Here is a 26,463-nt window from a genome sequence, read left to right as displayed (position 1 = left end):
GTCTCATGACCCCGGTATCACTGCAGAAGGTTGGGAAGACCATGTAAGTAGCGTTTACGCAACAAAGGACATTAGATCTTTTAACAACATGCTATGGGCTCCAAAAGAATCGGTTCCGGGTAATCAAGAGGGTTCCCAGGAAAGATTTAAAAAGTTTAACGACCCGGACAACGAAATTCGGGAACACGACCAGTCAGTATTGACATCCTGCAAAAGTGTAACAAAACTTATACAGAAACTAAAACCCGAGGGCGCACCCGGTCCAAATGGACTACCTACTGCTGTATTTAAATCAAACGTGGACTTTTGGTCTAACCACCTAACAGCTTTGTTTAATCAAATATTTATCCTTGGCCGCATGCCAACATCGTGAAAAGGAAATATTATTCACCCCATCTACAAAAAGGGCAAAAGAAGAAACCCAGGGAACTATAGGCTGATTTCTCTAATAGACGTGGAAGGAAAATTGTACGCCTCATGCCTTTTGGAGCAGGTTCAAGAATGGGTAGAAAATAACAATTTGCTTCCCATCTTTCAAACTGGCTTTAGACAGGGGATGGGGACATCAACAAACCTGACGACACTGGCTCTGCTAATGGAGAGAGCCGAGAAAACGAACCAACGACTGTATGGGTGTTTTATAGATATAAGAGCAGCCTTCGACCGAGTGAGCAGGCCAAGATTATGGGAAAAGCTAAAACACTGTGGGATGCCCAGGATGCTCCTAACGCAATAATCTGCCTTTACTCCGACACATGGGCAATGGTTAAACTAGGCCAGGGATCGAGCTTAACATCCAAAATCAAAACTCAGGATGGCTTAAAGCAGGGCTGCGTCCTGGCCCCGTGCCTATTTAACCTGTTCTTGGCAGACTTGGGCAGCAACCTAGGACAAACAAACAGTCACGCACCTAAACTAGGGAACGATCACATTCCAATTCTGCAGTTTGCTGATGACATTGTTTTACTAAGTAAAACGCCAATAGGTTTACAACGCCTAATAAACAATCTTCAATCCTATTTGGAACAAGAAAAATTGGAATTAAACAGGGAAAAAACAAAAATACTCCAACTAGTGGAGCACAAGAATATCAAATTTAAATGGACAATTGCCAAGTCAGCACTGGAAGAACAGAACCACTATCGGTACCTAGGCGTGACGATCGGGAAAGGCAATTCAAAAAAAGAACACATTTTGGCAATAAAAGCAAAGTCCCAAACGCTAATTTATGCATTCAGACAGCTCCAACTAAAAATGGGGGGTCCAAACTATACACACCTCCTTAGGGTAATGTCTGCCCAAATTCAACCCACATTATCATATGGATTAGTGACCTGGCTGGGAGGTGAGGCCAAAATCTTAGAGGAACTACAGACCAAAATATACAAATCTGTGTTCAAATTGCCAAAATCAGCATCTGCGGCCCAAGTCCGTCTCGCATTTGGATTACAAATCCAACACCTACGTTCAATGTCAAGGTTTGTAAAATGGTGCCACAAACTTCGGTTAGCCCAACCTAAGTCCATGGACCACGTTTGTTGGCAAGAGATAAGCACCCAAGACAGAGAGCCCAATGGAAATTCTTGGGCAACCTACTTGAACTCCTGTTTGATTGAACTTGATCTCCTCGAAATTTGGAACAAAGAAATCAACCATGTTTCCTTTTGTAAAATAGCCAACAGAGTGGCAAAAAGAAAATCTTTACTAGAGGATAAATCAACACTGGCTACTCGTCGCCACGCTTGAACCGTAATTTCTTCCTACACTTATCAGAAACCGCAGACTTACTTAGCAACCCACTTTAGTCAACATCTAAAAAAAACCTTCATTGACTACAGATTGGGTTTGCATTATTCTAAAGACTTAAGACCGTCTTGGAAATACCGGAAAGAAAGTTTTCAATGTAGATTATGCAGATGCCATAACGAAACCCTAAATCATCTGTTCTGCGTGTGCCCAGCGCTAATGACATTGAGAAGGAAATACTTATGTGCTATTTTGATCAACCTGAACATAAAAACATGCCGGCAAGCGATAATATCCTGGTTGAGTGGTTCTTCTTCCATTCTAGCCTGCCGGGGGCTCAAATTCATGACTGAAGTAAAAAAACTACTCCCGGACAAATGAGTAGTTCTTCATTAGACTCAAAGTGGAAAATAGTGACTAAGGCCGGATGTTTAATCACGTGACTTCAACTTAACACGTTAGACCAAGACTCAGAAACTAATAGAATAATCTTTTGGGGACCACGTGACACGGTTTAAAAAAAAAAAAAAAAAAAAGAGAGAGGCGAAACTAAATATTCACGAATGTAAGTTTTATAACACGCACTGCTTTTATATTAAATGTGAATTGTAATAACTTTTATTAATTATGCAATAAACTTGAACTTGAACAATTAGATGATGTCTGCACACGTAATGTTTCACATTTAATTGTATTTATTATTTATTTTTAGATAATGTGGTCTGGTTTTAAAAGAAAAATATCTTGTTTTTAATCTGAGTCCTGAAGAAGGTGTTTTAGAAACAACAAGATACACCGAAATGCGTCGACATAAGGACAAAAAGGAATATGTATTGTTTTTAATATATTCAGATGTACTTTACACACTGTGGGAGAATATACCGCAATTTAGAATTGTACGCAAACTGGCGTGGTTTTGTCAACAATTTGTGAAAGGGATGGCATGAGAATATGAAAATATATATCAAAAGTGGCAAAAAGTTTTGAAATCATTTGCAAACCAGCGTGTACAAGAAGGTGTAATGTATGTGTTTTTCTATGTATTGTTTATTGACCTTAAATTATAATGCGTATAATAAAATGACAAGAACACAAGGTTTTTACGTTGTGTGATGATGTGTAATATTTATTTGTATTCTTTTGGTTCAGTGCAAACTAATGGTGACATTATTATAGGAAATATATAACGACACAGAAGGGAATTTTCTATTTTTGAGCAGAGCAGGTAACCCCAGCCTGCAACCACGTTGACGGGGGATTGGGGTGCAGATGAAGAGCCTAGGCCTTGCATATAAGGCTAGAACTGAACCAGGGAGGCGCTGTGAGTGACGCCAAACCATCGGTGCCCATCATCGGGTCGAGCCAACGCTGCACGGTGAGCTTGACTTAGATCGCCCACGGAGAGTGCCTGCCACCGGACGGAGTAGGAGGTGCAGGTGCGCGAGGTGGACCTACGCCACCATGGGTAAACCCAGGGGCCCCCAGGATCAAGAGAAAGGTGCTCAGGACCAGCCGCAGACTGCCCATGAAGACCGGGTGCAGCAACAGCTACAACAAATACTGGAGGCCATAGCGGACATGAAGGCGACCCTCCACCAGGATATTAGTATTGTCGCAGTGGGGCTTGGGCTACTAACACAAAAAGCTCGCGAAGAGGGTCAAGAAAACTGAAGCCAGTATTGCGGAGATGACACCGGCGCAGAAGGATATGGCACAACAGCTGGGGGCCCTAACGGACAGGGTGAACATTCTGGAGCGCAGGACCGCAGATGCGGAAGGACGTAATCGGAGAAACAACGTCAGGGTAGTGGGGCTACCAGAGGGAGCAGAAGGGGGTGATATGGTGGCCTTCCTGGAAACATGGTTCAGGAGCGTGGTGGCCCTGGATGGTCTCACTGCCTTCTACACTCTGGAAAGGGCTCACAGGGTACCAGCCAAGCCGCTAGCCCCGGGGAGGCCTCCGAGACCTGTGGTGGCCCACCTGCTCCATTTTCGAGATAGGGACTTACTCCTGCAGAGAGCAAGGACAGAGGGCCCCTTCAATAGCATTACTCTTTTTCCAGACTATACTTTGGAGGTACAGAGGAAGCAGGCCTCCTATGTAGCAGTTAAGAAAAGCGCTGCGAGACGAGGGCCTCCAGTATTCCCTGATGTTCCCGGTCCGCTTGCGCATTATCCTGGATGGGAACACACACTATGTTGACTCTCCTAAAGATGCCTGGGGTTGGCTAGAGACGTACAAAAAGGAGACACCGTGAGGAAAAAACCCTGGGGATGCACAGGGGGGAACCACAAACCGAACATTACGCCGGAACGGTCGTCCCCGTAACAGAACCCAGAAGAAGCCCACGTTATCTCAGAATGCACAGGAGAGGGCGGAGGCTCTGCAAGCTGTGGAGGCACTGGCGCAGGATCGGAATGCAGTACCGGAAGAAGAGGCTGGTTCTACCTGAGAGTCAGTGGGCAATGAATCGGACACATCTGATGGCAGCGGTGAACGGATGCCCGAGGTGATGCCGCAGACGGCAGATAGCATTATTTGAACAAGGGTGGTAAGCCAGAGTGGGCAGAGTGATTAGAGGAACATTTACACTTGTAAGGACTGGTGAATGCCCCGGACTGTCTTGCTTATGATGGGGCTGGTGTGCAATGGTTAGTGAAGTCCCGAGCCAGCCGCGGTCCCTAGAGCCTCTGTAATTGACGGAGGAATTTGTGAGAATTTTCTTATGGTTTGGATGGGTGCTAGTTTAACAGTAGCTGTCCTGGGGAGGGGGCGTTGGGAATGTTTGTTAGATTTAGGGTTAGTTAGGGCCAGGCATGTCGCTAGGGCAGTTTTAATTGCAGATTTACTAACACTGTTAGGATGGGTACCACCAATGACTTGAAGTGTATATCATGGAATGTACAGGGAATGCACTCAATGTGTAGGCGACATAAAATACACACGCTTACTTAGTCCGCAGGGGGGTCCAGATCTCGCTGCTGCAAGAAAACCATTTACAGGCGCAGGAAGGAGTAGCGTTACAATGGCGCTTGCGTGGCCAAGTGTTCTATACCCCCTATTCTGCATTTGCCCTGGGGAAAATTGATTTGGGTGTGGGCGGGGGTGCCCCTTCAGTGCAGGGGAAGAATTATAGACCCGTAGGGCAGATACGTAGTGGTTCTTGGGAAACTAGATGGTCGCGACATAGCCTTGGGGAGCATATATGCTCCCAACACGGAACAACACACCTTTTTTTCGCAGTTGTCAGGGAAACTAGCACCCTATATTACTGGGTCAGTATTGCTTGGAAGGGACTTTAATTGTGTATCGGATGTGGCCTTGGACCGCTCGCATTCCCCTCTTCCTAATGCGCCCATCCATAAAATAGCAGAGGCAAGGCGGCATTGGCAGGGCCGATGGGGGTTAGTGGATACTTGGAGGGCTCAACATCCTGGGGAGCGGGACTACTCTTTTTTCTCTGCATTGCATGAGCTCCACGTGCGCTTAGATGCGTTTTTATGCTCCCCGGACGTGCATGCCGGAGTGCAGGGCAGCGAGTACCTTGCTAGGACTTGTCAGATCACAACCCCATTTTACTCCGGATGCAGTGGTCGCGTAGGCGAGCCAAGATACCTACTTGGCGCCTACGCCTGGAGGCCTTGGAAGAACAAGTGTTTCGCGACACAGTGGGCACTTCCATAACTCAGTACTTCAGGGACAATGAGGGCACAGCCTCAACATATTTGGTGCAATAGGACGCCTTTAATGCGGTGATTCGGGGTTGCAGTATTGCTGAGGTGGTGGGAGTACACAGGGGGCTGCTAGCAGAGGTAGGAGAAGTGGAACAATACCTTCGAGAAGTGGAGCGAGATCGCCCTGGGAGGCCGGATAAGCAAGGGGAGCTCGTTGAAGCAAAGGAGGCGGTAGCGGCACAAGTGGAGCGGTTGCGTTGTTTCGATTATAAAACTTATGCCACATGTGCCCACGCAGAGGGGGACAAATCAGGAGCTCTCCTAGCTTGGCTGGCAAACCCGTTGCACAGAGGCTCGATGATCCTGGAGATCTGGGACCACCGGGCGGGGGCTTGCTATACTCAACAGTGTATAAACTAGTTATTTCTTGACTATTTCAAAGACTTATATAAGAGCAAGAAGACCCAGACGGAGAGTGACTCGATTAGATTTACACATGAACTCAGACTCTCACGATTGGATGATGACCAGGCAGAGTTGTTAGGAAGAGATATTGAGATCGGAGAAGTGAGGGAGGCTATTAAGCATATGGTACAGAATAGAACTCCGGGGATGGATGGCCTCCCGATAGAATTCTATCTACACTGAGCAGCTAGCACCTAGATTGGTAGTGCTATATGGGCCACCTTCCAGTGTCAATGAGAGAGGCAGTTATCATCCCTCTCCTTAAAACTGGTAAGCCAGCATGGGACCGATCTGCATACCGCCTGTAATCCATGCTTAATACAGATTACAAAATACTGAGCCTTGTATTGGCCACTCGACTCCTACCTTTCATGTCAACCTTAATACATCAGGATCAGGCTGGATTTATTCCCACTAGGAATACGGCCCTAAATATTCGGCGCCTAATGCAGATTTTAGAAGCAGACTCTTATCCGAAAGACACAGCCACTGTGTTTGCTGTCGATATTGAAAAAGCCTTTGACAGCCTGGAATGGTCATACCTGTTCCACGTCATGGCTAAATTTGGACTGGGGGACAAATTAATAGAGTGCACGGCCTTACTTTACAACTGCTCTACGGTAGGGGTTAGGACGGGTTGATTGATCTCTGATGCTTGTGAAGTGAGCTGGGGCATGAGACAGGGATGCCCGCTGTCCCCACTCCTGTTTGTGCTGGCCATGGAGCCACTGGCGGCTAAGGCCAGGACGGGACGATACTACCAAGGCCTACAAGCGCATGGGCAGATTCATCACATAGCCGTATATGCCGATGATTTGCTAATGTTTTTAGCAGACTCGGGACAGGCGCTCTTAGGAGCAAAGGAATTATTGCATGAACTGGGTGTGGTGGCTGGATTTAGAGTAAATTGGGCAAAGTCTTCTTTGTTCCCAACTATCGGAGATAAAGACGGACCGCAGGATATAGCAGTGGAAGTGGAAATACAGGTGTGCAGTGGAAATACAGGTGTCTACCATATTTAGGGGTAAAGATATACAATACACAAGCGGATATGTTTGAGGGCAATATTGGCAGGGCAGTGAGAGGCCTGGCAAGCAGCTTTGAGTTCAGGGGGACGCTCCCACTATCAGTGTCTGGATGATTGGCCTTACTCAAAATGGTGGCCATCCCCAGGCTATTATATCACTTTGGGACCCTGCTGGTTTGGATTCCAGCGTGGGTTTTTAAACAGCTTACTACCATGGTCACAGGCTTCCTGTGGGGTACCCGTAGACAGAGGGTGGCTTTAACCGTGTTAATGCGTCCAAGATCAGAGGGGGGGATGGGCAGTTCCTGATTTTGAAACCTATTACATGGCAACTCAGCTGCAATGGCTTACGCAAAGCATAGCAGCACGGCTGCGTGGATCAGAAGAGAGGAGAGATAGAGCCCCGGCATTGAGATTACTTTCTCAAATTGTACTGGACCTCCCTGTCCGTGCTGGTGCCCTCCCAGGGGACCTTAAAGCAGCGAGGCAGTGTTGAAACAGAGCCTAAAACAGGCATGAATTGCGGTGCCATATGCCCCATATATACTTCTATCCATGTGTGAGTCGCTGCCCCACGGAGATACATGGCGGGATTTGGTAGACTGGGGCGAGAAAGGTTTGACTACCATAGGGGATCTTTATGAAGATGGTAACATGCTGCCTTTTCACGAGTTACAGGAGCGTTTTGATTTAAGAGGGGGGGACTTTTCGCTCCATGCGGCACTTACCACGGCTATAAGTGGACACTGGAAGGAGGGCCTAATTGAACCAAAAACCTCATTGGGATGTCAATATATAGTAACGGCTGTGGGAAAGTTTAAGGCGGTCACGTGCCTGTACAAGCGTATGACACAGGAAAAGCTGTTACCCCTGAATGTCTTGAAGCACAAGTGGGAGGAAGATGGGGAGGGTGAGGGAGTGGAAAGAGCATGGAAGAGCACCAGGGACGCCCGTTTTCAGTTGGTGCACTTTTATATATTGCACAGAGCCTATTTCACTCCAGCGAAAATTAAAACCTACTTTGACGCTGATTCGGATGACTACCCGCGTTGCCAGGGGGAAGGAGCGGACTTCCATCACATGTTCTGGGGGGGCCCACAACTAGACACTTATTGGACCGAGGTAGTGGCCTTGTTAAATGCCATAATGGACAGGGAGTTGGAATCGGCGATAGGGCCATGTATGCTGCATTGGTTTCCCCATACAGCTAAAAACAAGATCACTAGCAAATTCCTAGATATGGGTCTTTTGCTGGCCAAAAGGGAAATCACGATGCATTGGAAAGCACAGAGGGGCCCCAACATAGCTAGATGGAAGAAGGAATTCATCAAATGGGTGGAGTGTGATGGGACAGCGAGGTTGCAATTGGCAAAGAGAACGAGTAGCGAAAAGGCATTAGAAGCTGCAAAAGCATGGGAAATGTTAGTGGGATTATTAAAAGACCCAGACACTGATAGCGATGAAGACAGTGAGATTGCTGTGCCAGCGATAGGAAATTAAAATGGTAGCGCCCAAGTAACACAGTACTGACACCCCTTTTAACAACATGATATATGAGCACACTGTAGAGGCGCACAACTGAATTCACTGTTAGCCTGGTACGTTGGCGAAACCCACGAATAACAGATGGATGCTGAGTGTCTTATGTAGAGTTGGAAGTGACATGCCTGGGGAGGAGGGATGGGTTGGGGGAGTTTAGTTAGAGATATGAATTGAAGCCACATTGCGACTACCGCCCTGGGATGATACTAGCTAGCAGGGACCGTCCTTATGATTTCCCCACTTTGTTTTGGAAACTGGCTACCGGCATGCATAGTAGACTTCAATTTGCATGACTCTGCAATATATGATTGTAATATCAACCCGGATGGGAAGTATTATGTAACAGCATTTGACACAATGTATGTTTGTGCTGATAAGGAAATCTCAATAAAGTTTGTTAAAAAAAGAAATGAGTCATGGAGTAGGTCAGTGAGTGGGTATCTGAGTCTATGCGTGGTTCTATGCATGGTTCTGTGAGTGACTGCATAAGTCTCTGAGTAGGTCAGTGACTGGATGTATGAGTGCCTGAGTGGATCTGTGACCGGGTGCATGAGTCTCTGAGTGGGTCTGTGAGTGGGTACATGAGTGTCTGAGTGGGTGTGTGAGTCTCTCAGTGGGTCTGTGAGTGGCTACATGAGTCTCTGAATAGGTCTATGAAAGGATGCATGAGTCTCTGAGTGAGTCTGTGAATGTGTGCATGAGTCTCTGAGTGGGTGTGTAAGTCCATGAGTGGTGTTGTGAGTGACTGCGTGGGTCAGTGACTAGGTGCATGAGTGTTTGAGTGGGTCTGTGAGTGGGTGCATGAGTGCCTGAATAGATCTGTGAGTGGGTGCATGATTCTCTGAGTAGGTCTGTGAGTGGGTGCATGAGTCTCTGAGTGGGTGTGTGAGTGTCTCAATGGGTCTGTGACTAGGTGCATGAGTCGCTGAGTGGGTCTGCGAGTGGGTGCATGAGGCTTTGAGTGGTTCTGTGAGTGGGTTTGTGAGTCTCTGAGCGGGTGTGTGAGTGGATGCATGAGTCTCTGAGTGGTTCAGCGAGTGGGTGCATTAGTCTCTGAGTGGGTATGTGAGTGGGTGTGAGAGTGTGTCTGTGAATGGGTGTGTGGCTGTCTGAGTGAGTCTGTGACTACGTGCATGAGCATCTATGTGGGTCTGTAAGTGGGTGCATGACTCTCAGAGTGGGTCTGTGAATGGCTGTATGAGTCTCGGAATGGGTCCATCACAGGGTACATAAGTGTCTGAGTGGGTCTGTGAGTGGGTGCATGAGTCTTTGAGTGGGTCTGTGAGTGGGTGCATGAGTGTCCAAGTGGGTCTCTGAGTGGGTGCATTAGCCTGTTAGTGGGTGCATAAGAATCTGAGTGGGTCTGTGAGTGGGTGCATTAGTCTATGTGTGGGTCTGTGAGTGACTGTGTGAGTCTCTGAGTGGGTCTCCGAGTGAGTGCATTGGTGTCTGAGTGAGTGTTTAAATATATATTTTTTCTAAAAATTTCAGCAATATTCACTTATTCACTGCAACGTTATGGGGGCTCGCACTGATTGCTGTGATGAATTAGCAAATATCGCACGCAGGGAAGAAAATGTTTTTAGACATCTTGTACACATAAGGGGTCCGACAAACACCCCTATATCCCACTCATGGGGTCAGGGTACCTCTACCCTGACCCCTTCCATTCTTTCAATTTTTATTTCGACACGCCCGGGACTGTGTTCCTTAAGATAAAATGGCAGCCGCAACTTTCTCCACAGATTGCAGCCAGCCAATCACAGCATTCCTGTTGGCACATGCATTCGCGACTAGTCACAAATAATTTGCAACCATAAATATACAAGTTTGGATTGTCTTTGATATCTCCAAAACTACTGAAAAGATTTACACCAAACAAAAACGGTTCATTTTGGACCAAGAGCTATCCTTCTGCCAAATTTGGTGTAATTCCCTCCAGCGCTTTGGGCTGTAGTCATGTTCAAAATTCATATGGGAATTAACTTGGGAAACATTTTACACCCCTCCCCCTTTTTTTCAGCCCCTGCTTGAATGTTCACCCTGAAACTTTCCATGCAGAATAAGCCCCCCACCAGCACTCTTTTTTTGAAAAATGTCATGACGATTCATCAACCAGCACCAAAGACATAGGCAAGTCAAAAAACGATTTTCCTAGGGAAACTAGGTCCAAAGTATAACTACCTAATAGCAGCCGCCAGTATGTAATATACATACATACAAATATATACATGCATATGTACATACATATATATATATATATAGATACATACATATATACATACATATATACCTACATACATATACATACATATCTGCATACATACATATATACATACGTATATATACTTAGATTATATATACATGCATATATAGATATAGAAACATACATATATATACAAACGTATTTATTTATATATACATATTTACATATATATAAATATATATATGTGTATACATATATATACATACATATATACATACACATAAATATCTATACACACACATACATATATATATGAAGAGGATATTCACACATATTCGCTCACTCCTCACTAGCTGTCAAATAGACATGGATACATTTATTTACCATATAATGAGGATCATAAGGAGAGGAAATCTTGATAAATTTCCAATGATATTGGCGTTAGCCATCAATGAAGCATCCTGCGCTCAAAATAGAGAAGTACAGGTGTTACATCATTTCAGCCTAATATTGCATCCAGTTTGTACAATGATTGGCAATGATTTAGCTTCAGCTTTTGGCTGGCGGAATGGCAAGGCAAAAAAATGCACTAGCATGCGCTATCAGCACCCAACCTAACCCGCATAGACACAAAAACGTTCGGTTATGATTTTGCACTTTCTACTCTACTCTTAATGTAATGGTATCAGATGAGAACCCAGCATTTTAACCTCTGACCCCTGGACTCCAAATCCTGGGCTATAACGATAAGAATACACACACTACGACTATGCTAAACAAAAGCAATACACCCAGGACTCACCATTCCTCCCTGCCGCATTTGTTTCACTTTGGTATCCGTGTAACTAGAAAATATTCTGATATATGAAATACATTTTTTGAATACAAATATCTAGTATGCCTCTTAATGCTCCAATTCTCCTTAGCCATATGTTTTCAGAAGGTGGTTCTACATTCCTGCTTGTGCCTTTCTAACTCTACATCGTATTCTATTAACTGCACTTTTAAAGTTACATTAAAGATAATTGTCTGTTTAGTTACCGTAATGAAAAACACTGCAAATGCATTAGTTTCTGCTATTATACTGGAAAATGTACGCAAAATGCATTTACCTTCGCCTTTACGTCTTCTGAGATATGACTGACCATTGTGAGACGAGTCCACCCTGCTGTCTGTAATGAAACTGGCCCCTGAGGCCTTCACACCTTACTGATGCCAGGAAGGACTTTAACCAAACAGGTGAAAGGTTGTTAATTCAGTCAATATATAACCAGGATTATCAGTTGCTGATTGGCAAGTGTCTTCGGAGTTGTGAGATCATATATTAACTTCATGAATAGTGTCTGTTATTAAGAAAAACAGTTTGTATACGAGTAACCTAAAAATATTGAATCGTCTCTGTTGTTTGGAAAGTCAAGTTAAGAGAAAAGCATATAAGGGGAGGTGAGATGTAATATGCTACCTGACAGGCCATGGATTAATCCGTTTCTAAATCATCTCTTTCCACCAATCAACAAGAGTGTCACAAAATGTCGAAGCCCGGGAGTGCAGACAGTTAATTAATAGAAGAATCCGTTTTTTGAAACACTAACTTTTTTCAATTTTGGATATCTTTTTTTGGCAACACTATTGCAATTTCGAAATGGGGCAAACACCGTGCTAATTTCACGACAGTTTTCCAAGTATTTTCAAAATAATTGGATCTAGAGTGCAACTCGATGTTCAATGAGTCTGATTATCCGAAATCTACTATGATGATGGGCACATTTTCAAGACCAGACCTTTAGTTTAACAACAAAGTGCATTTTGGGAGTTGTAGTCCTGGATCACCTAAATTGGACTCAATGGCATAGCGACAGTATGATTGGAATTTAGTGCAAGCGATTAAAATAGTCCATGTGACTGCTGTTTGATATTGCGTTATTAGACCTGAGAATGTAGACTGAATAAACACAACAGTTGTCCAACATTTTGTTGTTGGACATCTGCTGTGTTTATTCAGTCTACATTCACAAGTCTAATCGCCCAATATCGAACATATCCCTTCAACTAACTGTTTTTGGTTTCCAGGTACAATGTTAAACCCCTCTAATATGTCAGTTTTTGAGTGACAAAATATTACATTCTGTGATCACCGTTTAGACCAGGCTTCCCCAACCAGTAACTCGTGAGATACTGGTAGCTCTCCACCTGCCTGTAAGTAGCTCTCCTGTGTGCAGCTCAACCTACTAAATTAGACACTTTTGGTTGGTTGAGTTAATCTTGTTGACCAAAACGTAAAAGTATGTATTCAAGACAAAAATAAGTGTATTTTGAAACCTCATAATTTCAAAAATATATTTAAAGCTGATATTTGAGTGATAAATCAGGTGTCATTGGGAAGATGCATTACTAATATTAATACCTTGGTGCCAGGTGCATTGCAGCTACGGCTGTTATGTCTTATCCATGCAGAGGCATTCAAAATTGATAAAGGCTTATTAACATTATTGCCTGTAACCCTGTCTGATGCACTGATGTGATCACTGTTCGTCATCTTGCATATGGAGACCACTAATGTAATCTTGTCTGATATGGTCACTACTAGAACACTCAAAATATTATTAGCTCAGGATGACCTTCATTGAACATAAGTAGCTTTTATTACTGAAAAGGTTGGAGACCCCTGGTCTAGACCAAGGTGCCCTTCAAAATTGTTGTAGTTCAAATAACCTGGAAGTGCCATCATGCTATATATGCCATACGCGGTCTATACCAGTTATTAAATAACTCCCACAAAGTTATAGCCTGATCCTCAGGAAATGGCCTAGAGTGAGGGAGAGGGCAGGTTTGGCTACAATGCTACTACATCATCATAATGCCAAATGAGGGCAGAATATTATAAATGAAATGGACAGACTTTGGGATGCTGGAGAGGAAGGCCTATAACCAAACATTAATATCCACTATGCCACAAACTGATGACAAGTAAATGCCATACACCACGGTGCAAAGCCAAACCCCACAAGGGATGCAAAATACTTGCACTGCTCCTCTGGTGACAATCACAAGACAACAATTTTGCACTGTGCAGTAGACTCCCTTATTATTATAGGATCTGACATAGAAAGTAGTTGGGAGCTATTGAAGGGAGACTTATATCTGTATATAAGGGATATTACTAAGTGGACAGGGAGATTTCCAATTTGGCAACACTGGTAATCCATCTTGATGAGATAGATTGGGTGAGGGATTGGCATGAATGATAGCATCTTTATAAAAAAAAAGATAAGGACGTCCATGTAATATGTGGAAATGCTAGTTTGGGAAAGTATTTTGTGAGTAGTCTGGAAAACACTCACTTTTTCCCAAAATTGGTTTTGGCTACTACAATCAGAACTGGTGCTTTGGAACGGCAATCCAAGGCAACTGCCTATGGTGCCCACAATTCGAAGTGCCTTACTACTCTCAGATGAGAAATACATGACCAGATTGGCCATGTACCAGGAAAGCAAAATGCTACCTGCCCAGGCCAACAAAAGTCCTAGCATAGGTCATTAGTATAATATCTTTGCAGTGAACTAGTTTACTGATGAAGAGATGATAAGATAAGATGCTAGTAGCTAAGTATCCCCGAAACAATATGAGAACAATGTATAGATTATCATACAAAGAGAATGCAGTCTTGCATCAAAAGGGCAAAGATGAAAAAGATGAAACAACCATTAGTGTCTTAAGTTGAAAAGCTTCTTGTTTTTATTATCATTTATGATGCTCTGCTTGAGGGAGGCCTTCCTCTAGCAAATCCAGGCTACGCATAAACACTAATACAATAAAAGAGCATGAAGTCCGCCGGAAGACCCGAGACCCAAATTTCTCCAAATCACCAACCCACATTAGACATTAGACAAGAAGTCCTCGATAGCTGGTTACCTGCTCCCACTAGGATGGCAGAGAATGTGGCAACTTTGTTAAAGTGGTCCAGCTAAGGGCATTACCTGAGAGCAGCCCAGAGATGAAGTGTTGATGTAACAGAGGGATCAAGTAAGAGGGATAATAATTTTTTGGCACAGCTGGCTAGGTCGGCGAGCTTTCTTTATAGATGTCTAAAAGCTACGAGCACCCTATCCATCCACAACAGAGGAGAACCAGATCCACTGAGGTTTAGAAAACTGCTGAAAACCTGGCTTAATCCACTCAAGCCAATTTGTTAACAGTATCCACAGGAACAATAGTGCAGTGATACCCTATTGGCGTGCTTGCGCTCTACAACACCCCACAGGAACCAAGAACACAACACTTGCCATGTTCCAGCTGTGCCTCAAGTTTCAGCCCTTAGCCGCCTTTGTTCCAGGATGATCCTAGCCCATGGTAGGAACAAAAGTCCACCTAGACGCTTCTAAAGAACACCATATTGTCCAATGTATTGATTTTAAACTAAAGGAATCCTAACGCATGTCCAAGATATATCCATAAATGGAATCAACATTATTCATAACAAATATTAAAATAGACTAGGTATATTTAGATGTGAGCTGGGATCTCCTCGGGGGCTTGATAAAGGCGATATTGGTTTGAGAGCAAAGTGAAGCCAAGGCTCCCATTATGTTTGATGACACAGATCGGTGAGGACAACCCCCTTCTACTGTCCTTGTTTGCATTTTGGTCTGTTACCTTTGTGAGTCTGATTTCTACGCACAGAACTCTACCTTGGGGTATTTATCTCTATTCAAAATAGTCCTACATCTCAAATAGCACATGATCCTCAGTGTCCTACCAATAGGATTTCTCGCTTCATGTTAGATGGTGCAGGCACTGATGAAGAGATTACAACTGTTTGGCCACCAGATCCCTCTGCATGTAACTACCAGTGCTAGAAATTGAAAAATAGAAGTGCAGATACTCTTGTTTCTGAGAAGTGCCGGTACTCTCTAATTAAAAGTATTACATTTCTCTTGAGAAGTGCTGGTATTCTCCCTCCCTCGCAAAATAGAGCGAGTGCTGGTACTCAGTACCGGTAAGTACCGGCCCATTTAAAGCACTGGTAACTACCACTTGATGAACAACAAAGATGAGGGGTTCAGGAATGGAAGTTGTTTGAGAAGCACATGCAGGATGAATGCTGATGTCAGCTCAGCCAAAGGCCATTGAAGAAAGATGAACAAAGGGCCAGGGCAAGGGCTTTCAGTGGGCTGGGTCTTGCTGGTGCTCAGCAATGGCAGTTCTTAAAACAGGTGCTGAGACGGGTCCCTTTCGGTCTCTCCACGTTTGCCCTCCATTTTGTCCTCAGGGAAAAAAAATCTCAACTCTGCACAGTACCACTGCACTTCAAAGAGACTTGTTTTAGTTCTTTCAGTCTCACCATTCCAGAACTGAAGCATTTTCAATATGCTATACTAAGAAGCCATGGTTGTTGCTTATTTATGTCACGCATCTAACAACCATTTACAAAGCCAATAGTACTGGCTTGTTGTAAGTGTAATGTTTCTTGCTGGATTATATATCTGAATATTATGACAGAAGTAGCAAAATACCAGTCGGGCAGCACACTGTGGTAAGCAAAGATTTTCAGCATAAGTGCTTTTAAGCCATGTCCATAATTACATCGGTCACACCCCTCTGAGAGACCCCCAGTTATTTCATCCCACTTAAAGCTCTGGCCGGGGCTTATTTACAAGCCCCTTGTGCTGCCCTTACCTCATTTTGGGCCATATTCTCAATGAAGTGGCGGAGAGAGGCGTTAGCCTACTTGGCTTAACGCCTCTCTCGCCACTTCAGAAATGCGAGGCTGAAAACTATTCTCAAGGATAGGGTGCAGCCTTGTGTTTCCCCTTGCGATGTCTCTAAGTTTCACAAATTAGCGCCAACGCAGGCACCCTTGCTCCAGATTGCAAGGTGCAAGGGTGTCTGCAAGCAGGGAGGTTTGTTAATGTACAGGAAGGTGTCCCTTCCTGCACATAAACAATCCTAAAATGCCAGTTTGTAACTTACATGTGTGCTGCTTCATGCAGCTCACAAGTAAGTTACAAAACGGCATTTAAAAAAAAAGCTTTGTTTATGTACAGGAAGGGACACCTTCCTGCACATAAACAAACCATGGCATTTTGCTTTTTCCATGTGTTCTGCACAAGGCAGCACACATGGAAAAAGCAAAAACAAGGAGAAATAAAGCATTTCTCCTCGTTTTGCCACCTTAAGACCAGGTTTTTCCTGGTCTTAAGTTTGGCGCTGCCTCCTATTTACGCTGCCCTTGTGAATAGGAGGTAGCGTTAAACTCAATGGGTGTCGCGGTGGAACACCCACCGCAACACCCACTGCACGCCCCTTACACGCTAAAAACAGAGTGAAGGGGACCCTATTCACAATGCAGCGTTAAGCCGCGTTAAGCCACTTAACGTGGCTTAACGCTGCCGTGTTAATAGGGCTAAGCCCCTATTGCCACAACAACGTCACTGAAAGTGCGGTTACGATAGGAGCTACAGAATATGCCCCTTTGTCCCACGTTAAAAGTGACGCACGGCGTAAATAAGCCCCTTTGTGAGCACCTAAGCCTATTTTGAACTACTGTTTCGGTTTTTAAGACTGATGTGTATTTTGCATTACACGCTTTAGGACTTCGAGTGATACATCAGTGGAGCCTGCAGAGAGTAAACAAATGCTTTGCATATATTCAATAACGCGATGAGGAAGCAAACATGATTGAACACGAAATTTGCAATAATTACAACACTGGTGACATAAAACAGGACGTCCACAAAAGGAAACACTTCGAATAAAACATACGGAGCAATTAAAAAGGGCATTACTCAACTATCCCCATAGAGACGGTGAGCATACGTGAATGCAGTTTTTGTAACCACAAATCAACGAATACAAAATCTTTAAAGCAAACACCAGTCAGAACTGGTCATCGCTTCAGGGGGGTGTTTGGGGTGCTACACCCCCTCCCTAATAAATACATGTTCTGAAATAGTTTGGTACAGGTGCTTTCAGTCGGGTATTGTGAGACGCCAGTCGGATTTCACCAGTAATGTTTTGCATACACACAAAAAAACACACACACTCTCCCTCTCAGTTTTGAAAGTCATCAAACATATTGGTCATTTCACAAAATATTGTGTTTTCTCTCTTAGTTCTTCTACTAATTCGCATTCTTCTCCCTTTCCACTGCCCCTTAGGCCCCTCTCTCTCAAGTACCCTGCTTGTGCATAATGTATTTAAATATTATATGCCAGCCTGATTGTCTAAAAATGTGAAGCTCTCCCCCCCGCCCCCATCTTACTGACTAAGCTACTGCCCTGGGTACAATTACAGAGCGTAAGAACATGCACACAAAGTAGCTAGGCTTGTATTCACTGCAAGATCACACACATTCAAGTTCTCAATTTCTAGAGGAAAAGAAAGGTTTTACAAGATGCAATAACATTGAAGGATGGGTGAGCTTTGTAAACACTGAGGAGCATGTGTTCAACGAGATGCCACCCTTTGTTCGAAGAAAACAATCATTTGTAGCCAGACCTCAAAACAAATATGTTTGTAAGTATTTATTATGGATGTTTATGAAAGCTAATCATAAACTAACAGCACCACAAACACACTGATGCCTACAAATTATAGCCCATAAACAAAATCCGACTCTGAAGGGATCCTCGTAATTAGGGTTGGATGGAATCAGGGCCCTTTACTAATTAATGCCAGGATGTGCGCAGTATAATTACATGTAACGTACTATAGAATGCCAGAAAACACTCAACAAACTGATTGACAATGAAAGCTAATTCTGCTCATTAAAAGAATACATGGTTTCATAGTGCTCATATAGGCAACACTCCCACCCATTGCCAAGTAGCATGCATGATGGAATAAATAAATACACAACACAATTTTTGGTTGGGAAAAGATTGCTGCAGGTTTATTCCATACAAATGTATGCAACATGGTGGGTTATCTTACCGGCGATCCAAGTGCAGGCAGTGGTGACTGACCTACGCTGCCCGCCTGATGAGCCAAATTGCACTGTGGCCAACCCAATCAGTGCTACCAATTATGATGGGCTCCCCCACCCTTGGATTCCGTGGACCGCTGGCCCACCATCTTACTCACGCCCCTTTTGGGCGGAGCGTTGCAAGGCCAGCCCCCGGTTGTTCTGGCTTACAACCGCCCTCAGGACTAGTGGGGCCCGCCGATTTTCTTCCAGGGACTTGCCATAAGGACTCCTGGGATTTGCCACTGGCACCCCTATTGTTCTCCTGAAGAGGTACCCTTCTGCCTCTGGATCGCCCTGTAACTCCACCATAGCTTTCCAGAGCCCCCCACCAAGACTGCCAATTTCCTCACCTGCAACCTGCTATTTCCAGGGCCTCACTAATGTCCAGTAAGAACAGATCCATGCCCACCTGTGACAAGTGCACCCCGTCCTCGTCAAAATAACCTTTGGTGTTGGCCTGAATTAGCCCGAGCCTGATGAAGCCAATGCCCTTTTGGTCTGTAACTTGCGCATGGTGCTGTTTATCCTTCTCCAGGAATGTTCAACTGCCTCACATGACCTGGCACCTTGCCAGACCCTACGCAGGACTATTTCTGTCCACCATAACTCGCATTGCCCAATGTATTTGCTGATTTCACCCATATCTGCCTTCATTGCCTGCAACAGTGCCCCTCTGCCCATAACCGTGAGTTTGTTGCCTTCCAAGATGGATGACCAAGATGTTTGAGGGACCTCCCCCCCCCTGCTGCAGTTTGTTGAGTAGGCTGTGCCATTCATGCTAGGGTACCCCATTCAGACAATCTGTGTCTGGGAGAACCAGTGCTTCCAAGTCCTGTGTTCCCCCCCATTGTGCCAACCTGGCAACGCACGAGTGGCTGATCACCCACACCTTGAACCCTGGCAAAATAAATGGATGCGAATTTTCACACACTTGTTTAATGATGCTACATATTACACACTGCAAGTCTAGTGACAAACCATATCAAACCATATCACATGGCACGCAAAACTGTACAATATACATAAACAACTTAATGATACTACGGAGACTATCCTTCTGTTGGTGCCTAGTCAACCCCTGAGAGCCTGTTGAAACCCTTCACAGGTGGATGTAGTGCTCATAACAACGTGACTCCCAGGGTCCCACCTTTTTTATGCGCTCCGGTGACAGGCCAACCTTGAAAGCCGAGGTGGCTGCCCCAATTCTAAACGAATGACTGGAATACTTCTTGTCTGGGTGCACCTGGTCGGACAACGCCAAGCAAACCATCATGATCCAGTCCACCTGTAATTTTGTGAGTGGCACCAGATCAGCATGAATTTAAAAATAGCCTGCTGCATTCGGGTGGACAGCTAAATAATCGCTGATCCGAGTGACTGGGCCGCACTGTTTGTCCTCCAGCGGCAGTAAAACTACGTCTGTCCCTCGCCCTGCCTGGTCAGTTCTAGACTTTCTAATGTGTATTTTTAGGGAGTGACTTGTCAGCCGGACATCTTGGCTGCATAATGCGTCCCCTGACGCATCCTTTTTGGATCTAGCTACTAGTTGGCTTACCGAAACGCCCCATAAAATGCCAGGCAGAATGCCGCTGCAAAGAGACTGGCTTAGAAGTGCGAATTGGTGGCCTTGCCAACAGCCTCTAACATGCCCTGCAGTGTGTTGAAATCAATGGGTGCCCTGTTGTCTGGTACCTTGATCTCTTCTCTAGCCCACCCCTTGAGAGCAGCCCGAATGAGAAAGGCCTTGGCTGGATCCTGCGACCCCATGAGTTTTGCATTGTGACTTACAGCTGCTAAGTGACCTGTGACCCACAAATGGCTCTTCCCCTGTTCCTTAGCTCATAGTACAAAAGATTGAACTCTGTGCTCCATGGGAGTCTAATCCTGCCACTGCGCCCCAGTGATTTTTAGAAAAGTGGCGACCTAGGCCTTGGTGCGAGGGAAAGTTCAACCATTTTCCTCAGGCGCTGTTCCACCGTAGAATATGCCAAAGGTGTGCCGGGAAGGGGGACCTCTCCGCTCTCGCTCGTGGCCATGCCTCCTGGAAACGGCGCCACTAAAAACGAGAGAGAGCGTCAGCTGCCACGTTCTTGACCCCCTCAATGTGTCTCGCCCTGAACTCAACATTGCAGCGCAGACAAGCCCTGACTAGCCCCTTAGCAGACAAAGAACCAGGGGGCACTTAGCTTTCTGCACGTTGATGGCCTGCACCACTGCCATGTTGTCCGATCAGAATAGAACTCTCCTGGAATCTAGAGCCTCAGGCCTAAGTGCATGGCAGCCACTGTCGGAAACAACTCAAGTACAGTGGCATTCGCTGGGATCTGCTTCTTGTGCCAAGCATTCTGCCACTTTTCTGCACACCACTCACTGCTCATTATTGCCCCAAAGCCCTCCCTGCCTGACGCATCAGTGAATAGTCAAAGTTCTGGGTTACCCACCCAAGGGGACCTCCATATCACAGTCCTATTGAAATTCAACAAAAACTTGTCCCACATTAGTAAGTCTTCCCTCAAACCTTTACTCAGTCTGACCATGTGATGTTTCTTCTTCACATTTGCTGTGGCCCTGGCTAGTCTCCTTGTAAAAACTCTGCCCGCTGGGATTACCCTGGCTGCGAAATTTTGTTTATCTAAGAGGCTCTGGATGACACCCAGGAATACACCTGTCGAACAAAAAGCGTCCCTGCCACTTGAAACCGAGCAGGTGGTGACTCTCTGGGTGGACCGGCAGCAGGCGGATGGCCAACTCAATGTCCGCCTTTGCCAACCAGGCCCCTTTACCTGCTCTCCTCACCATGTCAACCACTACCTCAAACGAACAGTAAGAAACGGAACATGTTCTGTCCTCAAGCCAGTGGTTCACTGAATTGCCCTCAGGGTAAAACAGGTGGTGGATCAATTGGAAAGTCCCCAGATCTTTTTTAGGGACTACCCCCAAGGGGGAAACCAAAATGCTATCAAGCGGGGGCTGGGCGAAAGGCCCGGCCTCCCTACCCAAGGCTGCTTCCTTCATAATCTTCTCTTGTACCACCTTTGGGAGTTCCTTTGCTGACCTGAGGTTATCTGCGTCCATGCAACCAAGCGGCCCTAGATATGGGATCCTGAAACCTTCAATAAATCCATCAGCCAAGAGCGTGCTGTCTTTAGTATTGGGGTAGGCCCTGAGCAGGTGGAGGAGGTTGTCAATGATTATTGGTGAGGGGCCTTTTGCAACGAAATCCCTAGCTGGGGAAGTATCAGAGAGTGGGGCTGGAGGTGGGCCCAGGGAGTCGGATGATGGTGTGGAAGGGGGAGGGGGAGACAGGGTGGGCAGGGATGGCCTCGCTACATGATGCTGGCTAACTGTCCTGTCTACTGGAGGGTGTGGGGGGACCCTCCCGCTTGACACTGCAAGACACTGCTGGGTGATGGGCCCCGCACTTGCTGCAGCTGTGGGCAAACTTGCATGCCTTCCCCCAAGAACAAGACCCTGCATTAAACAATCTGCACGTGCCAACGTTAAACCGTTTTCTACCCTGCTTATGGACAATACCTCCCTGTGCCCCCCGAAAGGGCTGTCTGAAGAAGCGCTTCACTGACTGGCCCTGTCCCTTGAAAAATGCCTGCCCCTTCTGACTCTTGGTCTGGTTGTCCTTTTGGTACAGGGTAAACCTACCCGGTGGCCCTGGGTTGACATAACGGGTTCTGAAGTCTGCCATAACGCTCAACATAGAGTCCATTAGCTTACCCATTTTGTCCAAGTTATCACCGCTAGCTGCGATTGGGTTCACGGAGCATGCCGGCACCGCCACAGGCACTGTTCTAGGTGGGTGGAAATGACTCTTCGGTGCGGGGGCTCAGCAGGGAACTCCTTGTTCATGGGCCGGCGAGCCCGTTTAGGCCTTGCAGGTCCCGCCTCTGCTGGTCCTGTCTGGGGTGCCCCAGGCAAGTCCGATTCTACCCTGGAGTCTTCTGGATCACGCATGTGGAGTATGCCTCTCGCCCACTCTAGTCCTTTAGACTTTGCCATTTCCATAAAGCTCACCCAGACTGCCTCCTGCGACGTGCCAGGCTAGGAATCATCGACCGTGGAGATTTGGGAAAACAGAGGGGGTGATCCTTGGTTCTCCATGCCTTTGACCTGTCGTGCAAAGGAAGGTCCCCACCGCCAGTATGCCGCTGATCTGAGAAGATCTGGAACTAGGCAGCCCCCACACAAGTCCATTGTGCCCCACGTCTGCCAATACTCACTTTCTCTCTTGATTCAAGACCAACGATGCCTGCTGATGCTAATTCTGCTGATTCTGAGGTATGAGAGATAAGCACCGGTTCTCACATATGTCAGGCTTGCATGCGCTGATCCGGGCACCTGCACCTGGATCCTCATCACCCGGCCTACCAATCTCCCCCTTGCAGCAACCTAACTTACCCTGCGTGTCCTCGTGACTCTGGGTCACTGTTGATGTGGGGACCCGTGCGTGTAGCCAAGGGGACTCACTACCTTGCTGTAATATAAACGGTGGAGGTTAGGAGACTTGCTTGGAATTTGCATCCATGGATCCAACTTGGGATGCCAGCGCGCCCTTGCTCTTGGTTAAATAAGTATCTGCTCCACCCAAGGGGCATGGGGCAGAGGCAATAGAGGCATCGCCGCAGTGGCACATACCTGCTGAAGGGATGGAAAAGTCACCTATGTCCTTATTTCCAAACGGCAGCTATCCGAACCCGATGCACCCAGCTTCCTGGTGTCAGAGACACTGTTTGAAAATTAAAATAATTAGCAGGACCACACAGCTATGTGCGTAGCACCAACCATGACCCAAGGCCTACATAAAATGTGGCTGGAAAACGCACTGCCCTGTTTGGCATACTTACATATGCCCACATGGCCCGGTCGTCTTTGTATTACTGCAGATTGCAATGCAAGGCTACCACACTCCTGTTCCGTGATGCAAATGGGTCATCCCTCATAGTATCTGGGGTTGGAAACAATAATCAATTGCCAAGCAATGCAAGCCATAGAGTCAGCACAAAGTACACTGGGCATCTGAATACCCACGAACACCGCTCCAGGAGCTCTGAGGCACAGCAGGGGGCCGGGCCGGTTACCTGCGGCCGGTACCCCTGTGCCCCCGATTGTCCAGCCCCCCCAAGCAATTGTCTATCCCTCAAGTGCCACCGCAAGGAGGCCAGACGCCAGGTGCAAGTGTCCAGTCCGTGGAGTTTGGCGAGCTGGACCGAGTCCGGGCCGGCTTGGCCCCACCAACACCTCCAATGCTCCCCTCCCACCCAGCTCCAATGCGGCGGCACCCTAGCTAGCACAAAAGAACACTTACATGTTAAGCCGCGTCATATACATAGACCACACCCTGGGAATACGAATATTGGTGCAGGCGGGCTCCGCCATACCGGGCTCTGACTTTGAGGGCCATGGAAGTGCCATGAGGTGATGGCCTGTCCCACAGGCACAGGGGCGGGGATGGAGCCGTGCATGCCTCTGGCGGGGCACAGGGGCCTGAATTCTGATTTACGGCTTCTGTCCCGCATCCTGCTTCAGTACCGCAAAGTAGCTTTTACCCTTGCCACAAGCCCGTCCCCAATGTGGCTTTGTTGCTGGCATGTAAAATAATTTCCTCCCTCCAGGATGGTGGTGGTGCGCCGCTCGCAGGGCAACATTGCTTCCCCCTCCTTCTCAAGGGCTCTCCATTCGGCATGTCCTGGCTGCAAAGAGGGCACCAGAAAGGCAGGGGGAGGTATAAGTACCTTCCCCCACCCTCTGCGCACCGGATATGACGCGGCCCGTGCGTCGGGCTGTGGGACTCCTCCCCAGGGTCCCCAGACTAGAGGGGGTGAAGGTGTGCCTAAGTGGCACTAAGGTGGCCGCCCTTTTAGGTGGCCCACTGCGTGAGCTGCGGGCAGCCGCATTTAAAAAAGACTTATTTTGAACGAATGCCATTGACAAATGCTCCTGCTGCACATTTCAAATTAGTATCCTGGGGGACACTAGAGCGCAGTGACCAAAACAGCCAACATGTAAAGGAGCTCAGTCGGTCATAGATAATACCCCCCAAACTCATCTGGTTCTTGGTAGACCTGGGCGTAAAATTCCGCTCTGCAGGTGAAGTTTGCAGACTTTGGGAGCTCTGCACCATGTGGAGAATATGGAGTTCCCGATAAATTCTGTTTTCCGCAACTTGGTGGATTTTTTTTCCTGCTGGCATGCTCAATACTTGTTTTTGCGCGCACTGGCAAGCATGACAAGACTTGCTGGTTGCTTGTGAGTGCTTGCGAGATTTGCTGGCCACTCGTGCGAGCTTCTGCCACCTTTTTTGTGACGATAGTGAGCGCCGTGGCTGCACCTCAAGCATATTCTCTCCTCCAGAAGCAGCTAAGTCTACTTGAAACGACGTTTTCAAGTTAATATTCTTCTGCATGTTGTTTTTTAGTGAAAGAAGATTATTTTTCTTTTTTTTTTCCACCACCCAGCAGCTTACAGGCATTACAATTTGTTTGTATACATATACATTTAACAAAGAAAATTACATCATAACTTCATTTAATCTTGGTTATTTAATATCTTCTAACCAAGCTCTAAGTGGATCCCAAATAGCTAGACCTTTCTTTTTTTTGTTCAAACCCTTACATCTGTATATAGCTATTTCAAAGCTATAAGTTGCAAGTAAGCGAGCCCTCCATTGTTGAAATGAAGGAGGTTGTGGGTCTAACCAAGCTGACGCTAAATAAATTCTCAATATTGACATTGCAACAAATATAAATCCCCTTATTTGAGTTGGTCGAGAATCCCCTTCCACGCCCAGAACTATTTCTGCTGTTGTTATTTCAATATCTTTTTTGAGGATTTTAGAAAAGAAGACCGAAATGTCCCGTCTAATGGTATAAAGTTCTTTGCAAGTAGCGAACATATGTATTAAATCCACTTCGGGGAGTGCACATCTTGGACATTTCGTTCCATTACCCTTGCTCCATTTTGCAATCTTTTTGGGGGTATAATATAACTGAAAGAAGGTCTTATAAAATTGTGCTTGCAGTTTGGTTGAAATTAAAATAGATTGCGAGAAGTTAAAAGCAGTTTGAATAGAGTTTTCGGTGATTTCTAATTTATCCTGCCATATCTGAAAGTGTTTATCAAGATCGTCAGGTAAATGTATAATTAAATTATTATAAATTTCACCGATTTTTATTGTATTATTCTTTATAATCATATCTATTATCTGTATTGTCTGGAAAGCTATGTTACCACCCCCTTTTTTCAGCAGAAAGTCTCTTACTTGCAAATACTTGTAAAAAACGCGATGTTCTAGTAGAAATGTATTCTTTAGTGATTCAAATGTTTTAAGCCCAGATAGATTGAAAAATAAGCCAAGTTTAGTAATTCCTAATGTAGCCCAGCGTTTCATACATGAATCTGAGAAAATTGCGGGGAGATTTTGATTACCGTAGATAGTTGTATAATATGAAAAGCTACCAATACCCAATATTTTGCGTACGTTACCCCATACATAATAAATTCCTTTAAGGGTTTTAAACCGAACCTTTTTAAAATGACAGTCATAGGTCAAACGCCAAAGATGATCACCCCTTGCGGCCCCGAGAATAAGTTCTTGTGGGGTTGGGACCCTTCCTACAGGATTTAAAGCGGGATTTGGGATTAGAAGCATTCTGCTATAATTAAGTGTACAAGGCCACCAATATGCTTTAGAATTGGGTAGGGCAAGTCCACCTCTATCTTTGGGTAAATTAATACATTTCATAGCTCTTCGCGGTCTGCTGTACCCCCAGATAAAACGAGAAAAGATATGATCCAGTTCTGTAAATATATGTTGATCAAAAATTA

General features: G+C 45.7%; 1 protein-coding gene across 3 annotated transcripts in view; it reads right to left on the bottom strand.

Moving 5' to 3' along the window:
- The window catches only part of SLC23A1 (solute carrier family 23 member 1), a 473,358-nt gene that overhangs the window by 329,807 nt on the left and 117,088 nt on the right, over positions 1-26,463 (bottom strand). The window contains exon 1 of one of the 3 annotated variants that reach the window (XM_085617880.1): positions 11,774-11,885. The exons of the other annotated variants lie outside the window; for them this stretch is intronic. Coding sequence (XP_085474006.1) covers positions 11,774-11,809 — 36 coding nt within the window. The 5' untranslated portion in view covers positions 11,810-11,885. Of the gene's footprint in view, positions 1-11,773; positions 11,886-26,463 lie in introns of those variants that run through there. 3 annotated transcript variants of the gene reach the window in all.

Source organism: Triturus cristatus, chromosome 7 (genome assembly GCF_964204655.1).
Source record: "Triturus cristatus chromosome 7, aTriCri1.1, whole genome shotgun sequence".
Lineage (NCBI taxonomy): Eukaryota > Metazoa > Chordata > Amphibia > Caudata > Salamandridae > Triturus > Triturus cristatus.
This window is presented reverse-complemented; position numbering and strand designations above follow the sequence as displayed.